The sequence below is a fragment of the Eretmochelys imbricata genome, chromosome 3, assembly GCF_965152235.1.
Source record: "Eretmochelys imbricata isolate rEreImb1 chromosome 3, rEreImb1.hap1, whole genome shotgun sequence".
Classification (NCBI taxonomy): domain Eukaryota; kingdom Metazoa; phylum Chordata; order Testudines; family Cheloniidae; genus Eretmochelys; species Eretmochelys imbricata.
Window position 1 is genome coordinate 151,963,923 of NC_135574.1, and position 18,784 is coordinate 151,982,706.

General features: G+C 45.1%; 1 protein-coding gene across 3 annotated transcripts in view; it reads left to right on the forward strand.

Annotated features, from left to right (window-relative positions):
- The window catches only part of DAAM2 (dishevelled associated activator of morphogenesis 2), a 150,071-nt gene that overhangs the window by 114,256 nt on the left and 17,031 nt on the right, over positions 1-18,784 (forward strand). For 2 of the 3 annotated variants that reach the window (XM_077811912.1, XM_077811910.1), the window contains 7 exons: positions 338-444; positions 9,492-9,576; positions 11,039-11,145; positions 12,101-12,189; positions 12,787-12,955; positions 13,967-14,074; positions 15,695-15,755. In XM_077811912.1, the coding sequence (XP_077668038.1) occupies positions 338-444; positions 9,492-9,576; positions 11,039-11,145; positions 12,101-12,189; positions 12,787-12,955; positions 13,967-14,074; positions 15,695-15,755 (726 nt within the window). The remainder of the gene's footprint in view (positions 1-337; positions 445-9,491; positions 9,577-11,038; positions 11,146-12,100; positions 12,190-12,786; positions 12,956-13,966; positions 14,075-15,694; positions 15,756-18,784) is intronic. The other variant, XM_077811911.1, reaches the window with a different exon arrangement.

Sequence of the window (18,784 nt, forward strand, 5' to 3'; positions counted from 1 at the left end):
TGATAGTTACTCCTGATTTATGATGGAGTGAGATCAGAATCAGGTCCAATGCCTGAAAGTTAGGATGATCCTGCACAGCTAATGATGATCAGCATTTGTTTGACTAGTGAATTGGGGGGGGGGGAAATCTGTCTGAGTCCCTCCTCCTTTAGAAATTGATTTCTGGCACTTCCTATCTCCTATTCTGCCTCCTGGATTAATCTCCCCACAAGTTCAGCGCTAGTGGGTTAGGCTGGGCTGTTGCCCAATATACTTGGTTTATTCTGTGGGTGTTGGCTAGAGAGAAGAGGAAGCAAAAACAGGGCATTGATTATTTTTTCTGTCTGGTTACTTGCAGAAAGAGATGGGCTCAACTGAGGACCTATACTTGTCCACACGGAAGGTTAAAGAGCTTTCTGTTATTGATGGCCGAAGGGCTCAGAATTGCGTCATTCTCCTCTCCAAGTAAGTATAGTAGCTATGAACTCACGGTGTATAGCATGGTTCATGTGCGTAGAGGCAAAGAGAGATCCAACACAGACACCCAAATACTCACTGAGATCAACCGTGGACACCTGCACATGCACGCAGATGTATCCACACCCAGATGAGATGAGTGTCTGCCTATGTGGAATTGCATCCACTCCCGGAGGCCCCAATGCATTTACAGGTTTGCAAACACCTGGCAATCCAAAACACAGGCACTCCACAGATCTATATCGAAACACAGGCAAGTAGATAGACTCTCAACTGCCATAAACGCACACAAACAAGTGTATGTGGGGAATGCGGCCACTGTGCAGTCAACAGTACGTGGGCTGTCCCAGAACGGTGCACACTGTGTGCCGTATGTGTCATTTGGCAGCAGTTTTTCTGTTACATTCTTCTTTGCATATTGCTCTGAGAAACCCTTTGGGAGCACACCAGACACCTGAAGGATGCTGGCAGATCCAATATATCTATCTTCAGCCTCTCTTCCCCCGCATCCTCCCCCCGGCCTTTTTTTTTTTTTTTTTTTTTAATTGCCTTTGTGGGGAAGGCAGCGAATGTGAGAGACACTCAGGAATAAGTGTTTGTTACTTGTGCCTTTAGCTGTTAAGGGCCAGCAGGTGCTTTTGCATCCTCCATATCCTCCTGCAATGACCTTTGTGTCCTCATATGCTGTGTATCTGGGCTATATGCACACCTTGCATGTCCTTTGCCAACCATTCTAGACTAGGCTGCAGGTCTGTTGCTAAACAGGTCTGGCTCAGCACTAAGCTCTGCACAAGGAGACTCCCCTTGCTACGAGAGAGGAGAGGAGCGTCAACAACTGGGGTGGAGACAACTTTTGGGGCAGCACTCAGAAAAAATCATTCCATTGCTCAGCAGGAAGTGCAGGTTAATAAGTGTGAGATTCCCCCCCCACCCCGAAAGCTAACCATTAAAAGCAAAGCTGCAGCTAGCAGAAATGGAGCCCGTTCTTTCCATTGCTTGATGAAACCCACTGAGGTTCTCATTATGCTTCTTAGGTGACATTAGTCGGCCTGTCAGCAAGACACTCTCTGCCCCCCCATTCCCAGTGAAGGGGGTTGGTTTACAGTTTTCTGTCTGCAATAGTTGCCTGTGCACGTCATTGGTAGCTGGCGGGGGGTTGTTTAGGGTTGTTTAGGATTTTCATTCCATTGGACAGATCTGCTGATGTATCTGGGTCCCAGATTAGTTCTCTTAAGCACGTGGAATGTATCTTATAGCGATGGGGAAGGATCCCAAGGTGAGAGCCTGTTACTTGGGTTGTCGACAAGAGATTTGGGTTGTTTGCGCATCTTTCTTTTTCACACGCTTAAGTTCACTGTAACCTGGTTAAAGGCACCAGGGTGAAGCTCCAGGGACTGAATCTGTGTTTCTGTCCAAAGAACAAGGACAGCTTGGGCGCTAGCTTTCCCCCCATCCCTTGTTCTGCTCTGCTCATGTACCTCACACCTGACCTGGGGGAATTCTCTGAAAGAGTGAGAACAGAGGTCATTCTCCAGGCCTTGTCGTCTTCTCTTCCCCAACTGCTAGCAAATGGGCCTTAGGGAATGGTTCTGAGATGTGGACACTTGTATTCTAGGAATTAGGCTGAGAGCCATCAGCTCATTTCACATGGTCCACCAAACTGTCCTCAAATGAGCATGATTTTGAGTAGCTACTGATTCAGTTTGGATTCAAACTGGGGACCTGTTCCCCATTAACAACATCTCGAGATAAGTGGTGCCCACAGCAAAAGACATTCTGAGCCCCTTGTCTTAATAGAGAGGCCAAGGACTGAATGGGTCATGGAGAATGAACTCTCATTTCTTTCTTTGAGGAGGTCAGATTTGAACCTAGTAGATAGAGCAGTAGCAGGGGAAGCTTGCGGTGTGTTCTGTGCAACTAGGAAATACCCATCTCCAGAGCTATCAACCCAGCATTTTCCATGTGCATTAAATAGCCTAGAAAATAAAAATTTTATAACGGACAATGGGTGCTTTCTCTGAGTAAAGGCGGAGTAAGGACCTAACAATGTTCCCCCCCCAAAAGTTATTTTATTTAGAATTCACAGCTCCATAGTCTCCTCCCAACCTCACCGTACCCACTTAAAACAAAAGAAGCAAAAATCTTTGGGCAAGAGGTTCCTTTAAATTCATGCCTTTCTGCTCCTCGGGCTATAGTCAGATTTACTTCCAAGTGCAGCATGTGGCTTTTTCAGGTTGATTGCAGACAATAATTAAAAGGGATTTTATCGTGCCTTTGCTGTTTCCTTCCTTCCCCGGCTTCTTTATCCTTCCTTCCCAGCCTCCACCAAGCCTTTGAAAATGAAATTCTCCAGTCAGGGAAGGGGATCGGCATTCATGAGCATGTTGCTTTCCCTGCCCTCTTTGCAATGCATCTTATGCACACGCAGGCACGCGCAATCAGTGTTTTTGGTTTAAAAAAAAAAAATGCTCAGCAAACAGAGTGCATTGGTGCAATCCTAAAATCCAAAGCTGCAGCTCCGACTCTCAGGTTGCTGCAGTGCTTTCCAACAGCTGTTTCCAATTGCCTGTAGCTGTGCATACATCCCTGTAGTTTATTCCCCCTTTGTTTACACTAAACTGTCGTGTCCTTTAAAGTAAAATAGCTGTATGAGGTTTTTTCCACTACTCGAATTATTTTGTTTTACTAACACTGTGTTAGAAAGGATCAGGCAGAGCTCATATTTCATAGGGCCCAACAAGCCAAACCCTAGCGGGAGTGGGAAATAGCACTCACTCACACACAGCCCCCTCTCACACACACACACCCCTCTCACACACACCCTCACACTTCTCTCTCTCATATTTAACAAGACTATGGCAGAAGGGATTAACTGGGATAAATTAAAAGGACGAAAATTGGAATGCTAGTTGATTTCCGTTGACATGGAAATTAGTTGGTAAATGTCCTTCAGTGTCACCTTCCTTCTTGTCCTCTTCCTCGTGAGAACTTTTTTTTCCAGGCCATTTACTATCACTGAAACGTTGGTGTTTTTTCCAGTGCAGTGGGTGCAAGTCTCATGTTGTGGAGCCTGATGAGTCTAGATCCAAGCTCTAGTCCCTGTCAGATAGCTATAAGCCAACTGTAAAGGGCTCAGATAAGCATCCAAAATGCTGCTCTGAATGTTTCACAAGGTCAGTTTCTCGCATAGTGCTTCCAGTACGTCCCGTTTGAGCCAGGTCACAGGACCAACTCTCTCTGGTGTGTCCCGGCTCCCACCAGGTCCAAGGACAGCCTCTTCCAGGGTGTTTCTGACATGCACCAGTTTCTGCCACATCAGAAATCAGCCTCCCTCATGATATTCCAATATCCCCAGTTTCCACCAGGTCAGAAGTCTCTGGTCAGACTTCTGTGGCCTGGAACTGCTCGACTGTCCCTCTGGACCTCATCAACTCTCCACCTCTTTTCAGCTCTCAGCTGGAAATTTCTCGGCTCTTTTTTTGCCTATACCTTTTCTCTCTGTCTGTTCCTAGCGTCAGATTCCCTGCTTTTAATATGGTGTCCTTGCACAAGTCCGTGCAGTGTTTGTCCTGTGTAGGCAGGCGTCTTATATTATTTATCTCTGTGACTCAGTATGGACATGGGCAGTTAGTATGAAAAACGTTATTTGCAATAAGGGAGCGTTGTACTGAAAGCATGTACTTGTGTGCCACTCATCAGCTGCCCTAGCTCAGGCCTTGGCAAAGACACTTCCATAGGGACTATTGCATGCAAATGGGCCATTCATGCCTGTTGCTCCTGCGCAGGAATTGGTCAGCAGTGCCCATCCCCAGAGAACAGGAACAATGATGAGTGTGACAGAAGTGCCATAGATAAAGACACACCCAGGTGTAACTGAGGTGAACTGCAGATGTTTGGACTCGGGCTGGAGGCCAGGCTCTAAAAACCCTGTGAGGGGAGGTGGGTCTCTGAGCCCGAGTTCCAGCCCAACCCAAACATCTACCCTGCAAATTTTAGTGCCACAGCCTGTGCCCTGCAAGCCCAAGTCAGCAGTTCCAGCCCACCTATGGCCATGCAGCGCATCTTCTATTGCAGTGTAGACATACTCTCGGGTTGGGTATCACATCCGCCTGCCACATGGTACTGCCTTCTCAGCACTTCCAACCCCTTCAGTCCAGACATTGAGAGGACTGGGTATGGAACCGCTGCCCCCAGAGCACTCCTAGCCCCTCCCCTCTGCCATGGCAACTGCATCACCCAGCAGTGATAGTATCATCTCTCGTCACCTCCGGCAGGCTGTGCTGGCAGCTGGGAGAGAAGGTGGCTCTTGAAGGTTGTGTTGTCACTCCCTGCTGGGAGAAGGAGTAGCAAGACTAGCTCAGCCCCTCTGCATGCTCCACTTGAGATCGGCCTGAGTGTGAAAGGGAGCCAAAAGTTTTCTCCTTGTCCCTCCTATCACAGGGTAGTGAGCATGTCTCTTCTTGAGTAGGGAACCAGTGGGGTGACCATCTTCCTGGAAGGAAGTAATAGCTCATTGGAGCCCAGTTATAGAGGAGTGACACTTCTCTGTAAGCAAAGTACAGTGAAGGCATTTAGGAATTTCTCTCCATGTAACTGGGAAGATTAGTCTGCACCCAGAAGTTGGCCTAACTGGCCTAACAAAAGATATGACGATAAACCGGTGCAGCTGTATGTGTGTGGACACTCATACGCAGGCTTATGCCAGTGCATCAATTTAGCTTACTCCTGTGTATTACAGGGATAGCTCAGGGGATCAGTCATGGGATGTGGCCATCAGTTCAATCCAGCCTGGTTCGGCAGTGAATAGCAGGCACTATTATCGAATGGCTGTTGTGAGGGAGGGGGAGTCATTCCATTTTCTTTAAGACAAATAGCCGCATCCCAAAAACATACCATGTGCCAGCCTTGGCTGGTAGTTTCAGTAAAGGCCAGGATCAGATAGGCCATCGAGCATGAGCTTCCTTCTTACCCTACAGCCATCTCTCTAGGTCAGGATTCAATGGGGCATGTGAGAATGTGTGTGTGGAGGCGGAGTTCAGTGCTGCTATACCTTTCCTGTGAGTGAAAAAAGCTTGTCAGTCTCCAGGGCTGCCAATCCCAGTTCCTGTCACAAGAACCACAAGAATCCTTTCTGAAAAGGTAAACTATCTTGGTCAAAGATGAGAGATTTCTTTTCCCAGGGAGAGAGGAAGAGTGGGAATGACATCCTCTTGGTAGGAAAAGTTAACGTACTTTGAATAACTTCATGGTACCTTGGCAGGAGGTGACTGCACTTCTGTGAAAGATGAGCAAGACCTAACAGTACTTGCCCAGGAGTGGAGCAGTAAACTGAGTTGCTCTTTCCTTTCTGGAGCGAGTTGGCTGATGAATGACGGGTATACTGTGTTGGTCTTGCAGCGGAGGGGGAAGGGGTGACACCAGCTTGAATCAATGGATATCTTTAAGGAAGAAAAATGAGAAAGTGCTGGATGTCTGTAAGGGAGATTGATGCAAAACGATGGCATGTCTCCCGGGCATGTTCTGAGTCAGGCAGACATCTTTCTCTGAGAGGACCAAACAATAAGCCACTTGAAGTCTGCAAGTGAAGCTGGCGTTAAATCAGCCGAGGTGTCCTGGGGAGATTAGTGATGAATTACTCTGCCGAGTCAATAGGGATTATTTATCTGTCCAGAGGGGATGGAGGGAGGGAAGCTATTTGGTAATTGTTCAGCTTTAATGCCACGAGAAGAAGCCACAAGCAGTTGGGTCTCCTTGCTCCACCACCGTGCGGTGGGGGCAGGGGTGTGGAGAGAAGAGGGTGGGATTCCCTCCAGTGCTCTTTAGGTCCTTTTCCATCTGACCAAGGTTGGGGCAGGATTGAATGCAGGTTTAGGCACTGTCCTCACTACAGACAAAGCCTATTCTAGCTGAAGAAGAGGGTGCTGCATTCCCTTTTAAGTCACATGTCACCAGCTGGGTTTGAGGCCAAGATCTCTGTTGTCAGTGAAGATATATGAAGCAGAGAGGACGTGGCTGGAATTACACATGCCATTTGGAGTCTGGAGGACTGTGGCAGTTGGATAAATAATATTTGGCTCTTGAGAGTTGGTAAGAAAGTCACTGATGTTGGAGAATAGCTCTCCAATGCTGAGCTGTAATTTCTTCAGTGTCACTTTTTGGGCCATAATTACACTTCAATTTGGTGTCTCTACCACATGCCAGGGAAACCTCTATTCAGTCTTGAATGGAAAGATTTTATGCATCTGCTTTAGGTTCCTGTTTAATCAGTTCACCTGTTTCTGTTTAAATGCAACACATCTGTTTCACGTTACTGTTGGAGATTTTCAGATCTACTGCAGGGCTGATGAGGAGTTTTGAAAATATAACGAGGATCATTTGATTAACAACCCTTTGGGCCAGTTGTTCAGCTGGCTTCTAACTGTGGGAATCCATGTTTGTGCTGCTGACATTTCAAGAATTACAAGCAGTTACTGCCCTAACAGAAAAATAAACCCCATTTTGATGAGACCCTTCTATCAGATTTAATAGCATCTGTAATAGTCTGGGATGCCTACTTGCAGTCTTCATGACCCCATTACAGGCTTGCAAGTGACCAAGCTCAACTGCCTCCCTGCAGATGATTGGGCAAGCTTTATGGCACTCTCTAATGTGGACTGGGTCAACCAAGCCAGATATTTTCCTGCTCGTAGTTGGGCCCAGCTACATCCAAAAAATCAGTGTTTGTGTAGCTATCTGTCGTTTTGGGGCATTCAAATATTTTTGAACAAAAGATGCATGAAATGATTTTGGTGCTGATGAAAGGTGCTAGGTCAATGGAGTTGGAAACTGAAGTCTTCAGTTAGGTCACAGAATAGATTAGAGTGACCAGCAGCAACATGAGCTTTGCCAATGTACCTCAAACCTGTCTGTTCAGTTTCTGGCCCCTTGTTTAAACTGATGCCAGTTGGACAGGATTGTCTAGGTAATGAATGCTATGTTTTTCCATATCCTCTCGGCCTGAATTTTCTATTCTAGGTCAAGGTGAAAATCAGAGTAAAGACAAAGTTAGGTTTCCATGTGAGAGCATGGTGTGCGGGTCTCCTCTGCAACAGTCTGCAGGATCTCTGCCTCTCAATATGGCACATACCTCCTGCAGAGAGCAGTCTCCTAGAAATATAAAGGTGCAGTCCCAAGAAAAACACAACCATAACATTTATATAGTCACAATCTGCTAGGAAGTAGGCAGAGACCCACCAAATCATTTCACATTCGGCTCTTCAGCCATCAGATTAACGGGTTTTTGATCACTAGCAAGTTCATAAACTCACAGATTTTAAGACCGATTTTGAGAGAAGAAGGGGTCAGACCATTAGATCGTCTAGTCTGAGCTCTAGTTTAATGCAGGCCATAGAATTTCACCCAGTTCCCTCTGTGTTGAGTTGAGCTTGAATCAACCTGGTAACTTAGAAGTAAAATGTTTTTTCCAACCTTTCATTTCCAAGCCTGTTAATCCTCCCATCTCTTCCAACTGTGGCTCAACTGTATGCCTTGTATGGAAATCTAGTTTCCTTACCTTTTGTGCTGGCAGTTGGCCCTGTGCATCATTTCTACTATAGCTTCATTTCTAAAACCAACTGGAAGAATAGTTGGGAACAGCATAGCTGAAGCTAGTTAGGAGGCATAATTTTTGAAAAGCTTTTGAATGTCTGCTGATTCATATTTTAGTTCCCAGCTGTTTGTTATATTCGGCAACATTAAAATGATTTAAATTTCTCAGATTTAGTAATATTTCCTGTCTGTAAAAATAAAACATTTACATTTGCTTTTGCATAGTTCCAAAAATGTGATCCCATCCAAATGGCAATAGCAGCATGAAATGTTACCGTGATGTTTCTCAGCACAGAAGACAAAAATATTCTGCTGCATTCATCAACCCCATGACTCATTTATTTTTGCTTTTCTTTCCCCCTGCTAAATGTTAAGTAATGCATTGATTGGGGAAAGTCCATGGAGACTGAAGTCCTTTCTGCACAAAAGCTTCTCCTTTTCCCCTCGCACCCCTCCTCCTTGCCTTGCCTGTAGGCTTCATCCCTGATGTAGAGATTTTCTTCGGGAGTAAGATGGCAGTTCCCTTTGTGGTCCGTTCCATCTTGGAACAACCAATGAGGATGTCATTGGTCCACTGGATTGTGGACCACCAAACCCATTTCAGACAAGCCTCTGGGAGCCATTAGATGATAACAAGTTTTGATGGCTGCTAGTCTGCATTGGATTTGAACTGGTGACCTAGAGGTGAAAAGACTCTTTGATCAATTCACTGAGCCCTGCTTGTTTTGCTATAACTGATTGCCTAATTAACTGCAGACCTCTAAAGAAGAGGGCAGAGGCTGGAGAGAGGAGGAGGAGGATAATTTTACCACCTTGTCCATCTAGCACAGGAGCTCCTATCTTGAAGTGGCTAGCACTGCTGAGGGGTGCCTAAATTCATGCTATCAATACCCTTCTCAGCTGTGAATGCTGGCAAGGTGAATTTCTCAAGCAAAACCGATACTCTTGTCCAAAACAAACCTATTCCCTGATCAAGAAGGGAAACCTATTCCCTGATCCATTCAGAACCATTACTCAATGGCCTTGGAGATGCTTTAATATTCCCAGAGGTGAAGTTTAAGTTCATAGTTGGATTCAATAGTATGTAGATTCAGGGTGTGAACAGTAAAAGTATTTGAAAAGGAAGGTGTCTGTGATGAGGGAAGATAAAAGGAATTCTGATCTATGAGGAGTTGATTGTTGTTCTCCTCCTGCTTTTGATGTGGCTTCGATTAGCTGAAGAGGAGAAAAAAGTATGATCTGGAAAGTCTTTGTACACCAGAATTGGTTAGATCATCTTAAAGAAGGCGACTGACTTCTTTAGACTAGCAAAGCCGAGGATGGGGGAGAGTCTCATAGGAGGCCCTGTGTTGGAAGCTGTCAGTGTGGCATTTTATGCCTTGTGCTTTCTTGGGGGGCTTTTTATATTCCTCAAATTACTAATGGGGCAGTATTAACACTATTGACAGGTTGAAGCTGTCCAATGATGAAATCAAACGGGCGATCTTGAAGATGGATGAACAAGAAGACCTGGCCAAAGATATGCTGGAGCAGGTGAGAAGAATCACAATTACTTCGTACAATGGTTGGTCTAAGGATAATGGGCCAGTTTCCTCCTCTTGGAGCAGCTCATTGGGCCCATTTAAGACCTAGGATAAGTGGATGCAGCTCAGTCAACTTCACTGGGAATGCCTCCGCTTATAGTAGATCTGAATTTGGCCCTGAGACATAACTGTGCTTGTGTAAAAGAGGAGAATTTTGCCCAATGTGCCAAATGCCTCCGTAGTGTAACTCCACTGATTTTGATGGAGTCACACCTTGAAGAGTTTGGTTTAGTAAGTTTTTTCGATTACGTTATAATTTCCTGATCTAGAGACTGTGGTTGATTTTTTTTATTAGTAGTTTTTCTTTCTCTTAATTTCTACTTCCTCTCTCCTGTTCACCCCTCTTCTCCTCCCCCCCGCTGACTATTCTCCTTTCCTTCATTTCTGGTTTAGTGATTAGAGCAGCAAACTGGGACTCTGGAGACCTTGGTTCTATTACCAGTTCTGCAGTTGGTTCACTCTTTGCCGGAGTGTTCCCGTCTGTGAAATGGGGGGTAATGATGCTTACACGTATTTGGACAGTGCTTAGAGATCCTTGCATTAAAAAGTGCAAAGTATGTATTATTATTATTCTGACCCCTCCATAATAGATGGACCATTTTACAAGCCTGTGCCTGGCTCCCCTGATGTCAGATAGATTCAGCTGCTTTGCGTCTCAATATCAGATTGTTGGTTTCTTTAGATAAAATATTAGAGCAATGATGAAAAGCAGATCCACTGCTTGGTGTTTCTTGCAGGCAATTTGCTCCCCGTGAACGTGGGCCGGGGTGTAAGCATGACAATATTTATAACCAGATTGAAGCACGACTCCCACCAGATATGTCAAAAATCTGTCAAAGTATGAGCTTTTAAGGTCAGCACATGAATAGCAGCCTGTGTCGGGCATACATACAGTGGCTTCGATATTGTTTATTGTTTCTGCAGAGCAGGGCAGGAGAGGAGAGAGATAGTTGGGGCTTTGTGTGGTACTGTAGGGTGAGTGGGATAGATAATCTACACTTGAGGGGCAGATTCTACTCTCATTTACATCAATGTAAATCTGCTGTGGGAATGCAAGGAGTTCTGCTGTCAGTTACACCAGTGTAAATCTAGAAAGAATTCGGTGCTTAGTAGTTACAAATGGGAAAGACTCACTGGAACTAAAAAGTATCTAATGAGGTCAGTGAGGGAGAATAAAGGCAGAACAGCAAGCAGATGTTTTAACATGCTCACTCTTGTAGCCACAGCTGCATTGCTCTGACATTACAGTCACTTGGGGGAATCAGAGCTGCTCTTTCTCACAGTAGCACAACAATTCACTCACTCTCTTGCACGCAGTCTCGCGCTCCATCTCCGTGGGTGTGTCTCTCCCTCTCTCTCTCTCTCTCACTGGATCCCTCATGCTTGTTTTTGATTTGTCTCTGTGGTTCTAGCTGTTGAAGTTTGTTCCTGAGAAGAGTGATATCGACCTGCTGGAGGAACATAAACACGAAATTGACCGCATGGCCCGGGCTGATCGATTCCTTTATGAAATGAGCAGGTCTGTGGGACATATGCTGAGAAAATGCCCTAGGGGCTTCTTGGGAGCTGCTGTAATTGTGATAGAAAATGGATAATGTGGCATTGAATGGAAAACAGTCAAGATATTTATCAGAGGGGTAGCCGTGTTAGTCTGGATCTGTAAAAGCGGCAGAGTCCTGTGGCACCTTATAAACTAACAGACGTATTGGAGCATAAGCTTTCGTGGGTGAATACCCACTTCGTCAGATGCAACATGAAAGCTTATGCTCCAATACGTCTGTTAGTCTATAAGGTGCCACAGGACTCTTTGCCACTAATCAAGATATTGTGGGCCAGATTCTGCACTGAATTACACCCTGGGGCTCCCAGACATCCACAACATGAAGACATTTCAAGTCATTATATAGCATTTCTCAGTGGTAAGAACTCTCCCTGGGCAACATTTAGGGGGAATCTCTGAGTTGACCAGAACATCCAACACTGTTCACGTACACAGATGTTAATATCTGCCTTTCAACAGCTGGATCTCCTGGTTGGGACTCATCACACATTATTTTTCCATAGGTCTGTCACATTTCCCACTCCCCCCACATTGGGATCTGTCCCTTTTCCTATCCCAACCTGACACCTCTCCTGGGTGGGACCCTTTTTCCATTTATCCCATTTGGAGTCCACTATAAAAATGCATCTTTCTGAAAGAGACTGGAAACCTACCAGTTGCCCATGAGATATGGTTAAAGTACAAAGCCTGTGTCCTTATGCTACACTCCTTGGTCTGAGTAATCGCACCTGACACTGACTGACAGGCATTGGGAGCAATAGGCCTTTATATGCTGTCGGCTGCTTCAGTAATCCCACCTCTGGATCAGTTTTGTGTATAAAATGAATTGTGCCTGTGCTGAATCTGTGTTGCTGAACGCTTCCTTCATAGGTAGCCCAAGCTTCATGGTGTCCCTCTGCTTCCCCTCATGTAGGATCGATCACTACCAGCAGCGGCTGCAGGCATTATTCTTTAAGAAGAAGTTCCCAGAGAGGCTGGCAGAATGCAAGCCTAAAGTGGAAGGTACGGCAAAGGCCTCTGCAGGGAGTTGGTGAGGGGCAGGGAACGTCTGAGAGATTTACCCACATGCTGTGTTGTAGAGAGTCAGTCAGTACAAGGCAAGACCACCAGCTAACGTTGTCATTACATGCGAAGGTTCAATAAAGTTGCTACTGCAGAATGTGTCCTAACTGATGCCCTGTAAGTTATCCCGTGCCACAGAGCCACCAATGCTGTGTGCCATTTTTCTAAAGGCAGACTTCCTTCACAGCCCCAACCCCTGTAATTCCCTGTCAGGTGTGGCTGTAACAGCAGATACACACAGTCCCTGGTGCTTTTCTGTAAATGTATTCTTTCTGAGGAGGGGAAGATAGGATTCATTCAGGTGTTTAAACTGTTTGTAGCCCTCCTCCTTGGATATTACAGTGAGCACATGAGCATGTTCCAGTCAGCATTTTCAAATGACATTGCCCCGGTTGAGGCCATGACCAGCCCAGGATTGGATGCTTTGAGACTGGGGATCTCTGGGGCTGTGCTTTGGAATGCTTAGAATCGGGGGATAAATGCCTCCAGAAAGGCTGCTGTGACGTAACCTTGGGTCATCTTTTACTTCTTTTCAAGCCATTCTTCTGGCCTCCAAAGAGCTCACCCGCAGCAAGCGCTTGAAGCAGCTCTTGGAGGTTGTCCTGGCCTTTGGCAATTACATGAACAAGGGCCAAAGGGGAAATGCGTATGGCTTCAAAGTCTCCAGCCTGAACAAAATTGCAGACACCAAATCCAGCATAGACAGGTAGGCTGTAAAGTCCCCAAGGAAATGAAAGCTCCCATGCTGTATCTTGCTTCCTCTGGTGACATACTGTAGAGAATTTCAAATGATGTCTTACCTTTACATTTCAATGGTGCTTTCACTCTGCAGGAACCTGAAGTACTTCAGAAGCTATTAATACAGCACTGCAATTCAGTCACATCTTGGGTGGAACCCATCAACTGTTTAACTGCATACAGCAACGCTACCTGTATTTAATGTTCCACAGCTAATTGAAACTGCTTAATATCCTCTCTTTTGCAAAAAGAGACATGGAATCTTTAGCAGCCACAAGAAGCCAGGGCCACAATTTTACATCTCATCCAAAACGCAGTCCCGCCGACAGTACAGCACTTTCCCTGTCCCCATTCTGGGGCGTAGGTTCTGTATTGACTCAGAGGAAAGAGTGCCACCTACTGAATCAATAACACCCTGCAGCACTTTAGGTTCTCCTTTGCTATCTCCCTTGCAGGTACTTATTAGGCTGTACCCCTCACCGCCCTTTGCTGGGATCTGATGAGACAACAGTTTAAGAGGGAATGGTTTCAGGCTGTCATAGAATGAGTAACTGCAGTAAGAAGTCACATGGAATTAATCCCTATCTTAAAGACATTAAACCAATAAACCTGAACTTTGTTTTAACTACTGCTATGTGCTTCCTGTATACACATTCTGAGGTTACTCATCCCCTATGTAGCTACTGCCTAGATAATTTTTTCCTTTGGCCTGGATGAGTCTGAGTTTCCATATCTGGAATGTCCTCTGCAGATCCTATGGCATCCCTAAGTCCCAGCTCCCTTTGGTTCTTGGAAAGAATGATTCTTGGGAGAATAGTCTCTTTTAATCGGTGATATTTTCATTTCATTAACAGAGTTGCTGATTGGTTATATGAAGTTCGCTTCATTTGACATACCAGATTCCATCACCAAACCCTTTGCAATGGCTGGCATTCCCCCCACCATCTTTCCTTTCTCATCTGTGTCCTTTTTATTTTAGGAATATTACACTGTTGCACTACTTAATTATGATCTTTGAGAAGAAGTACACAGATATCCTAGACATGCAGTCTGAGCTGCAGCATCTTCCGGAAGCAGCAAAAGTCAAGTAAGTCCAATGCTACTGTCAGTCTTGGGTCTTGATTCAAAGTCCGTTGAAGTCAAAGGAAAATTTCCATTGACTTCAGTGGGCTTTCAATCAGGCATTTAGTTGCTTATAGATTTGCTCTCCTGCTGTGTTCCCAAGTAAGGACTAGCTCCTCAGCTGGTGTTAGTTGCCTTGGTTCCATTCACAGCCATGGAGCTATGCTGACTTACACCAGTTGAGGATCTGCCTCTCAGTCATTTGTGAAATCATTGAGAGTTTTATGCAAACATGTCCTGCTTGATACTTCTGAATGATTCATCATAACTAGAGTATTTGTTTGTAATTCAGTACTTGTGCTGTGTGATTGGTACCCTACCTTATATAATATTGTTTCTGCTCCATGCTGGATAGTTGGAGGTTGTTTAAAAAACCATAAAAACAAACAAAACCCAGCAAATAAGTCCCGGGCTTTTTAAGCCATTTTCAAGATGGTCATGCAAACCTTTTTACAGGCACACTTGCACAAGGGGTTGGGATGCTTTCACTTTTCACTGAAGTTTTTGTTGTAAATAAGAGTCCCTGTGGATATTTGTGGAAAGTGAATAAAAAGGTTTCAACTACCTTCAAAACTCTTTTGGAGTTTTTCCAAAGCACTGTTCTGGAATACCTGTGTACAGTATTTTCCCAGACATTGTTCTTTTGTATGAAGCGCTGGCTTGGTCTGGTACTTCTACAGCCTGTGAAAAGCAAGGGAAAAATGAATGCAGATTATAAAGAGAGCAGTTCTGTGCTCCAAGCTCTCACAGAGACGTTAATTAGTGCCAGTACTGTTTTTTCAGATGTGGACACTTCTTCACTAAGGAATTGGTTGAGAGTTTGAGAAACAATTTTTCACTCACTAGTAACCTGCAACCTATTTCTAGCCAGTGATCTAGAGGTGACAGACGTCATCTCCTAGTGGTAATGAAAAGTACTGACTTTTGTATGCTAAGGAGATATCCATTACATTACAGTTTAGAAGGAGTTTGTCTATTAGTGATCATTAGGGTAAAATTGTGCTAACCTACAATGTTAGCTCATATGGGCTCCTATGTGATGAAAAAGTCATCAACAGTATTTCGATAGTGTAAATACTACATAGATAGATAGATTTAAAAGGGTAGTTTAGTAATAAGTTTGTCCCTAATGGGATTCTTTAATTAAGTGGGGGAGAAAATGGTGTGTGAAACTGATTTGAGACCATTGTGATGTGTGTGCTGAAGCGGAGTTCTCTGCCTGTGAATCAGGCAATTATTACAAACCAGCCCTGTGGCTACCACTCCATGCTAGAGAGGTGGGTTGAGTTTATGGGCCCGGTATCTTGCACCATGACAGATGTTCTGAGTTTAAACTTTTCTCTCTTCTCCATAAGTATCATGGGATCTTTAATCTGACCACAAGCAGTTAGGCCCTGGGTTTTACATCACATACAACAGGGAGCGCAGACCCTTTCCCCCAGTCCCCAGCATCTGGCGTGGCTGGTGCCGGAGGCAGGATCCCAGACTTGATGGACCAGTGGTCTGTTCTGCTACAGCAGTTCCTGTATTCCTGTGTAACACTGCCCTTTTTGTTTTAACTGCTGCGTCTGTGTCTCCCTTGCAGTCTGATGGAGCTGGAGAAGGAAGTTAACAACATAAAGACTGGATTGAAAGCCGTTGAGGTTGTAAGTATGTCAAGATTTCCAAATCTCCACACTAAAAATGTCCCACTTGGGATGTGGGGCACTATATTTTCTATGAGAGAAGGGGGCTTTTCTTTTCTCATTAAGCACAATGCGTTCGCCGGGAAAATAAATAAAAGCTGGTCCTGCAAAGCTCCAGCTGATGATCCTGGCAGACTTTGGCCTTAACAAAAGGCTTGTTTGATCTTGGTCCGCAGAGCGACCGACTGTTTGACAAATGGCACAGACACCAAAAAATGAAATAACCATCTCTCTGCTTTGTGCGGAGGAATCACTGGTTGCTTAGCAGATGTCCCGCATGCCCCCCCAGGGACAGGAGTAAACAGGTGTGGAATACACTAGACATTAGGCAATTATAACCTGGCCCATCTGACAGCAACACGAGCAGCTGTCTGGCTGTTTAGAAAAAAGGCATGGACTAGACAGAGACGACCAGGATGAAATCTTACACAAAGGAGCTGTAAGACAACATGCAGTGGCATTTCTTCCCACTGTTGCTGAAAGTCCCCAAAGCTGGATTTCTGCTACCTTTGTTTCCTCAGCTGCTGGTTAACTTTTGCAGAGCACTCTCACAAAACTGATTAATGCAAGGTGTTGTATTTGAATGAAGCAACCCTTCCACCCAAGGTATTACATCATAGGGGTTAAAGCGGAGGCATTGGTGTAAATGATCCCTGGGTTCAGCTTTTTATGTCAGCACATGGTTCCTCCACCTAGAAATCTCCAGAAAAATAAACAATACCTACTCATCATGAGGGCATATGCAGAATGAGCAGAATTCAGGAGGCAGATAACGAGTGGTATCCATTGAGGTGACATATTTATTAAGGAAGTGGGAGGGAAGGGTAAGAAGCTTGGGATTTGAAGATCAGATAGAGTATACAGCAAAAAGAAATAAAGGAATAATTCAACAGTAAATCCAAATTACATAGTTGCAAATAACTCTCCATCCACAAGGGTCACTTTGCAAGGAAATCAATGTGATTTAACATGAGCATCTTCAAATTCCTTACGGAGAAACCTGAGAGAAAGGCTATCCCTTTCATTTCAACTTGTAGAATTCTGTAGGACGGTTCAGAAAACCTGTGTGAAGGATCCCATTCTCTATTCATTTCTGTAGGTTTGTAGAATAGTTTCTATAGAACCCAGTTTGTTTCATCAAAGCTAGCTCTGGTATGTCTGCAAACACACCTCCCTGTTGCAGGGTAAACATACTGTCATCCTGAGGCAGCATGGTGTAGTGTGAGGTGGTGTGGTCTGTTGGACTGAGTTTAGGGCTTGGAGCCAGGGACGCCTGTTTTTTTTAATCTTGGCTCTGCCACTGACTTTCTGTGTGGCCTTCAACAAGTCACTTAACCTCTCTACCTCCCATCTGTGAAATGAGGATTATAATTCTTACCTACCACAGGGTGTTCGGAGGGTTAGCTAGCTAATGTTTGCATAGAGCTTTGAAAATGTAAAGGCCTGTGTAAGTGCCAAGTCTTACTGTTATTATTTCCTCTCTTGCCTAAGTTCATCTAACAGCTGCATGGCTACATATTCCCCCTTCCTTCTCCCTGGATTTGCAAGCCATGAATCCTACACTGACTGTGTCCTCTGCTGACTGTGGGACATGAGGGCAATCATAGTATTAAATAGAGGTAAAAGACAGCATTTGAGATGTTTGAAACGCAATGAGACCCTTGCTGTGTTTAGCTGTCAGTGACCTTTTCAGTCCTGGTTATCAGTGTAAGGCTGGCTGGCACTAACTTCCCACCCTTTTGGTGCCCTGTTATCTTTAGGATAGGGTGCTTGGCTTTGTTTTAAAATGTCAATGTAATGAGAATGGAAGGTGCCAACTGGCATCCTGGAGACCTAATGTAGCCACTCAGCTGGTGCAATAACCAGCCAGAGGAGTGCAAGCTTTCCCCATGCGACTCTGCCAGTGTGCCTTCACCCTAACCTGTCAAGACCCTCCCTCTCTAGTCATGAGAGCAGAGCTCAGTCTCCATTGCCAATTCATTTTTTGGCCTCTGACTTGAGATTGCCAACGCAGCAAGGGGCCAACTGGTGGCAAGCGTGATGTCTGTGATTCGGACACCTCTGTTAAGAACTTGAATGAGACCCACCTCTCATTTCTTATACATCATCAAACAGCCTGCAGAGGGTAATGACTTTTATCCTCGTTTTCACCTGGGTGAGATTTGAACTGGTGACCAGGGAGGAGGAGGAGGGCTCTGTGTCCTATTACTGGTCCCCAGAGCCATCCTACTAACTTCAGGGAGTCGTCATCAATTCCTCCTGGATGAAAAGCTCCAGACCCAGTGTGGATTATTGGGTCAGGAGGAAGCACTGGTAACAGAGGCTGCTGATGTGGGTGGGTGTTTGGCGGTCAGAAGCACCCATAAAAAGAACACTGACATGGTATTCATGGTTTGAAGGGAGCCCCACTTATGGCTGATTCAGTCAATTCCCTCCTTGCAATGCAGGCACCTACTTAGTTTGGTTTTCTATTTGTGGGTTGTTTGCCCTCTTGTCCTTCCACCCAGTTCTCTGCTTTCTCGTATGTGGACTTCTGGGGCAAAATCCCCTTCCCATTCAGTCAATATTCCTCCCCCCACCCCCACCCCTTGCATGATGCTTTTCCGTCTGGGCTGCCCACACATTCCAGTCTATCTCCTATCACATTTTTTGGCACTTAAAATGCAACACTAAAACAATAGAAGATCATTGTCAGGTGTGGGGGAGAAGGTGCAACTTTTGATCACTTTCCGAAGGGTTCTTACCACAATCCTGGCTCCACTGGTTGAGAAGATTCTTCAAGGCCCCATAAGAATAGAAGACTAAAAATAGTCTCTGTCAGCTGCTCTTAAAGGTACTTGTAACCCTTTGCTTCCCCAGGTTTGCAGTGTGATTTTAAAAACGGGACACAGCCCTTTATTGCTCAGTCGAGCTTTTGGAAATCACACATCTGAAGATGCATCCAGCCACTGCTTATCGTGCAGGATACACTGGAGATTAAATTTGTAAAC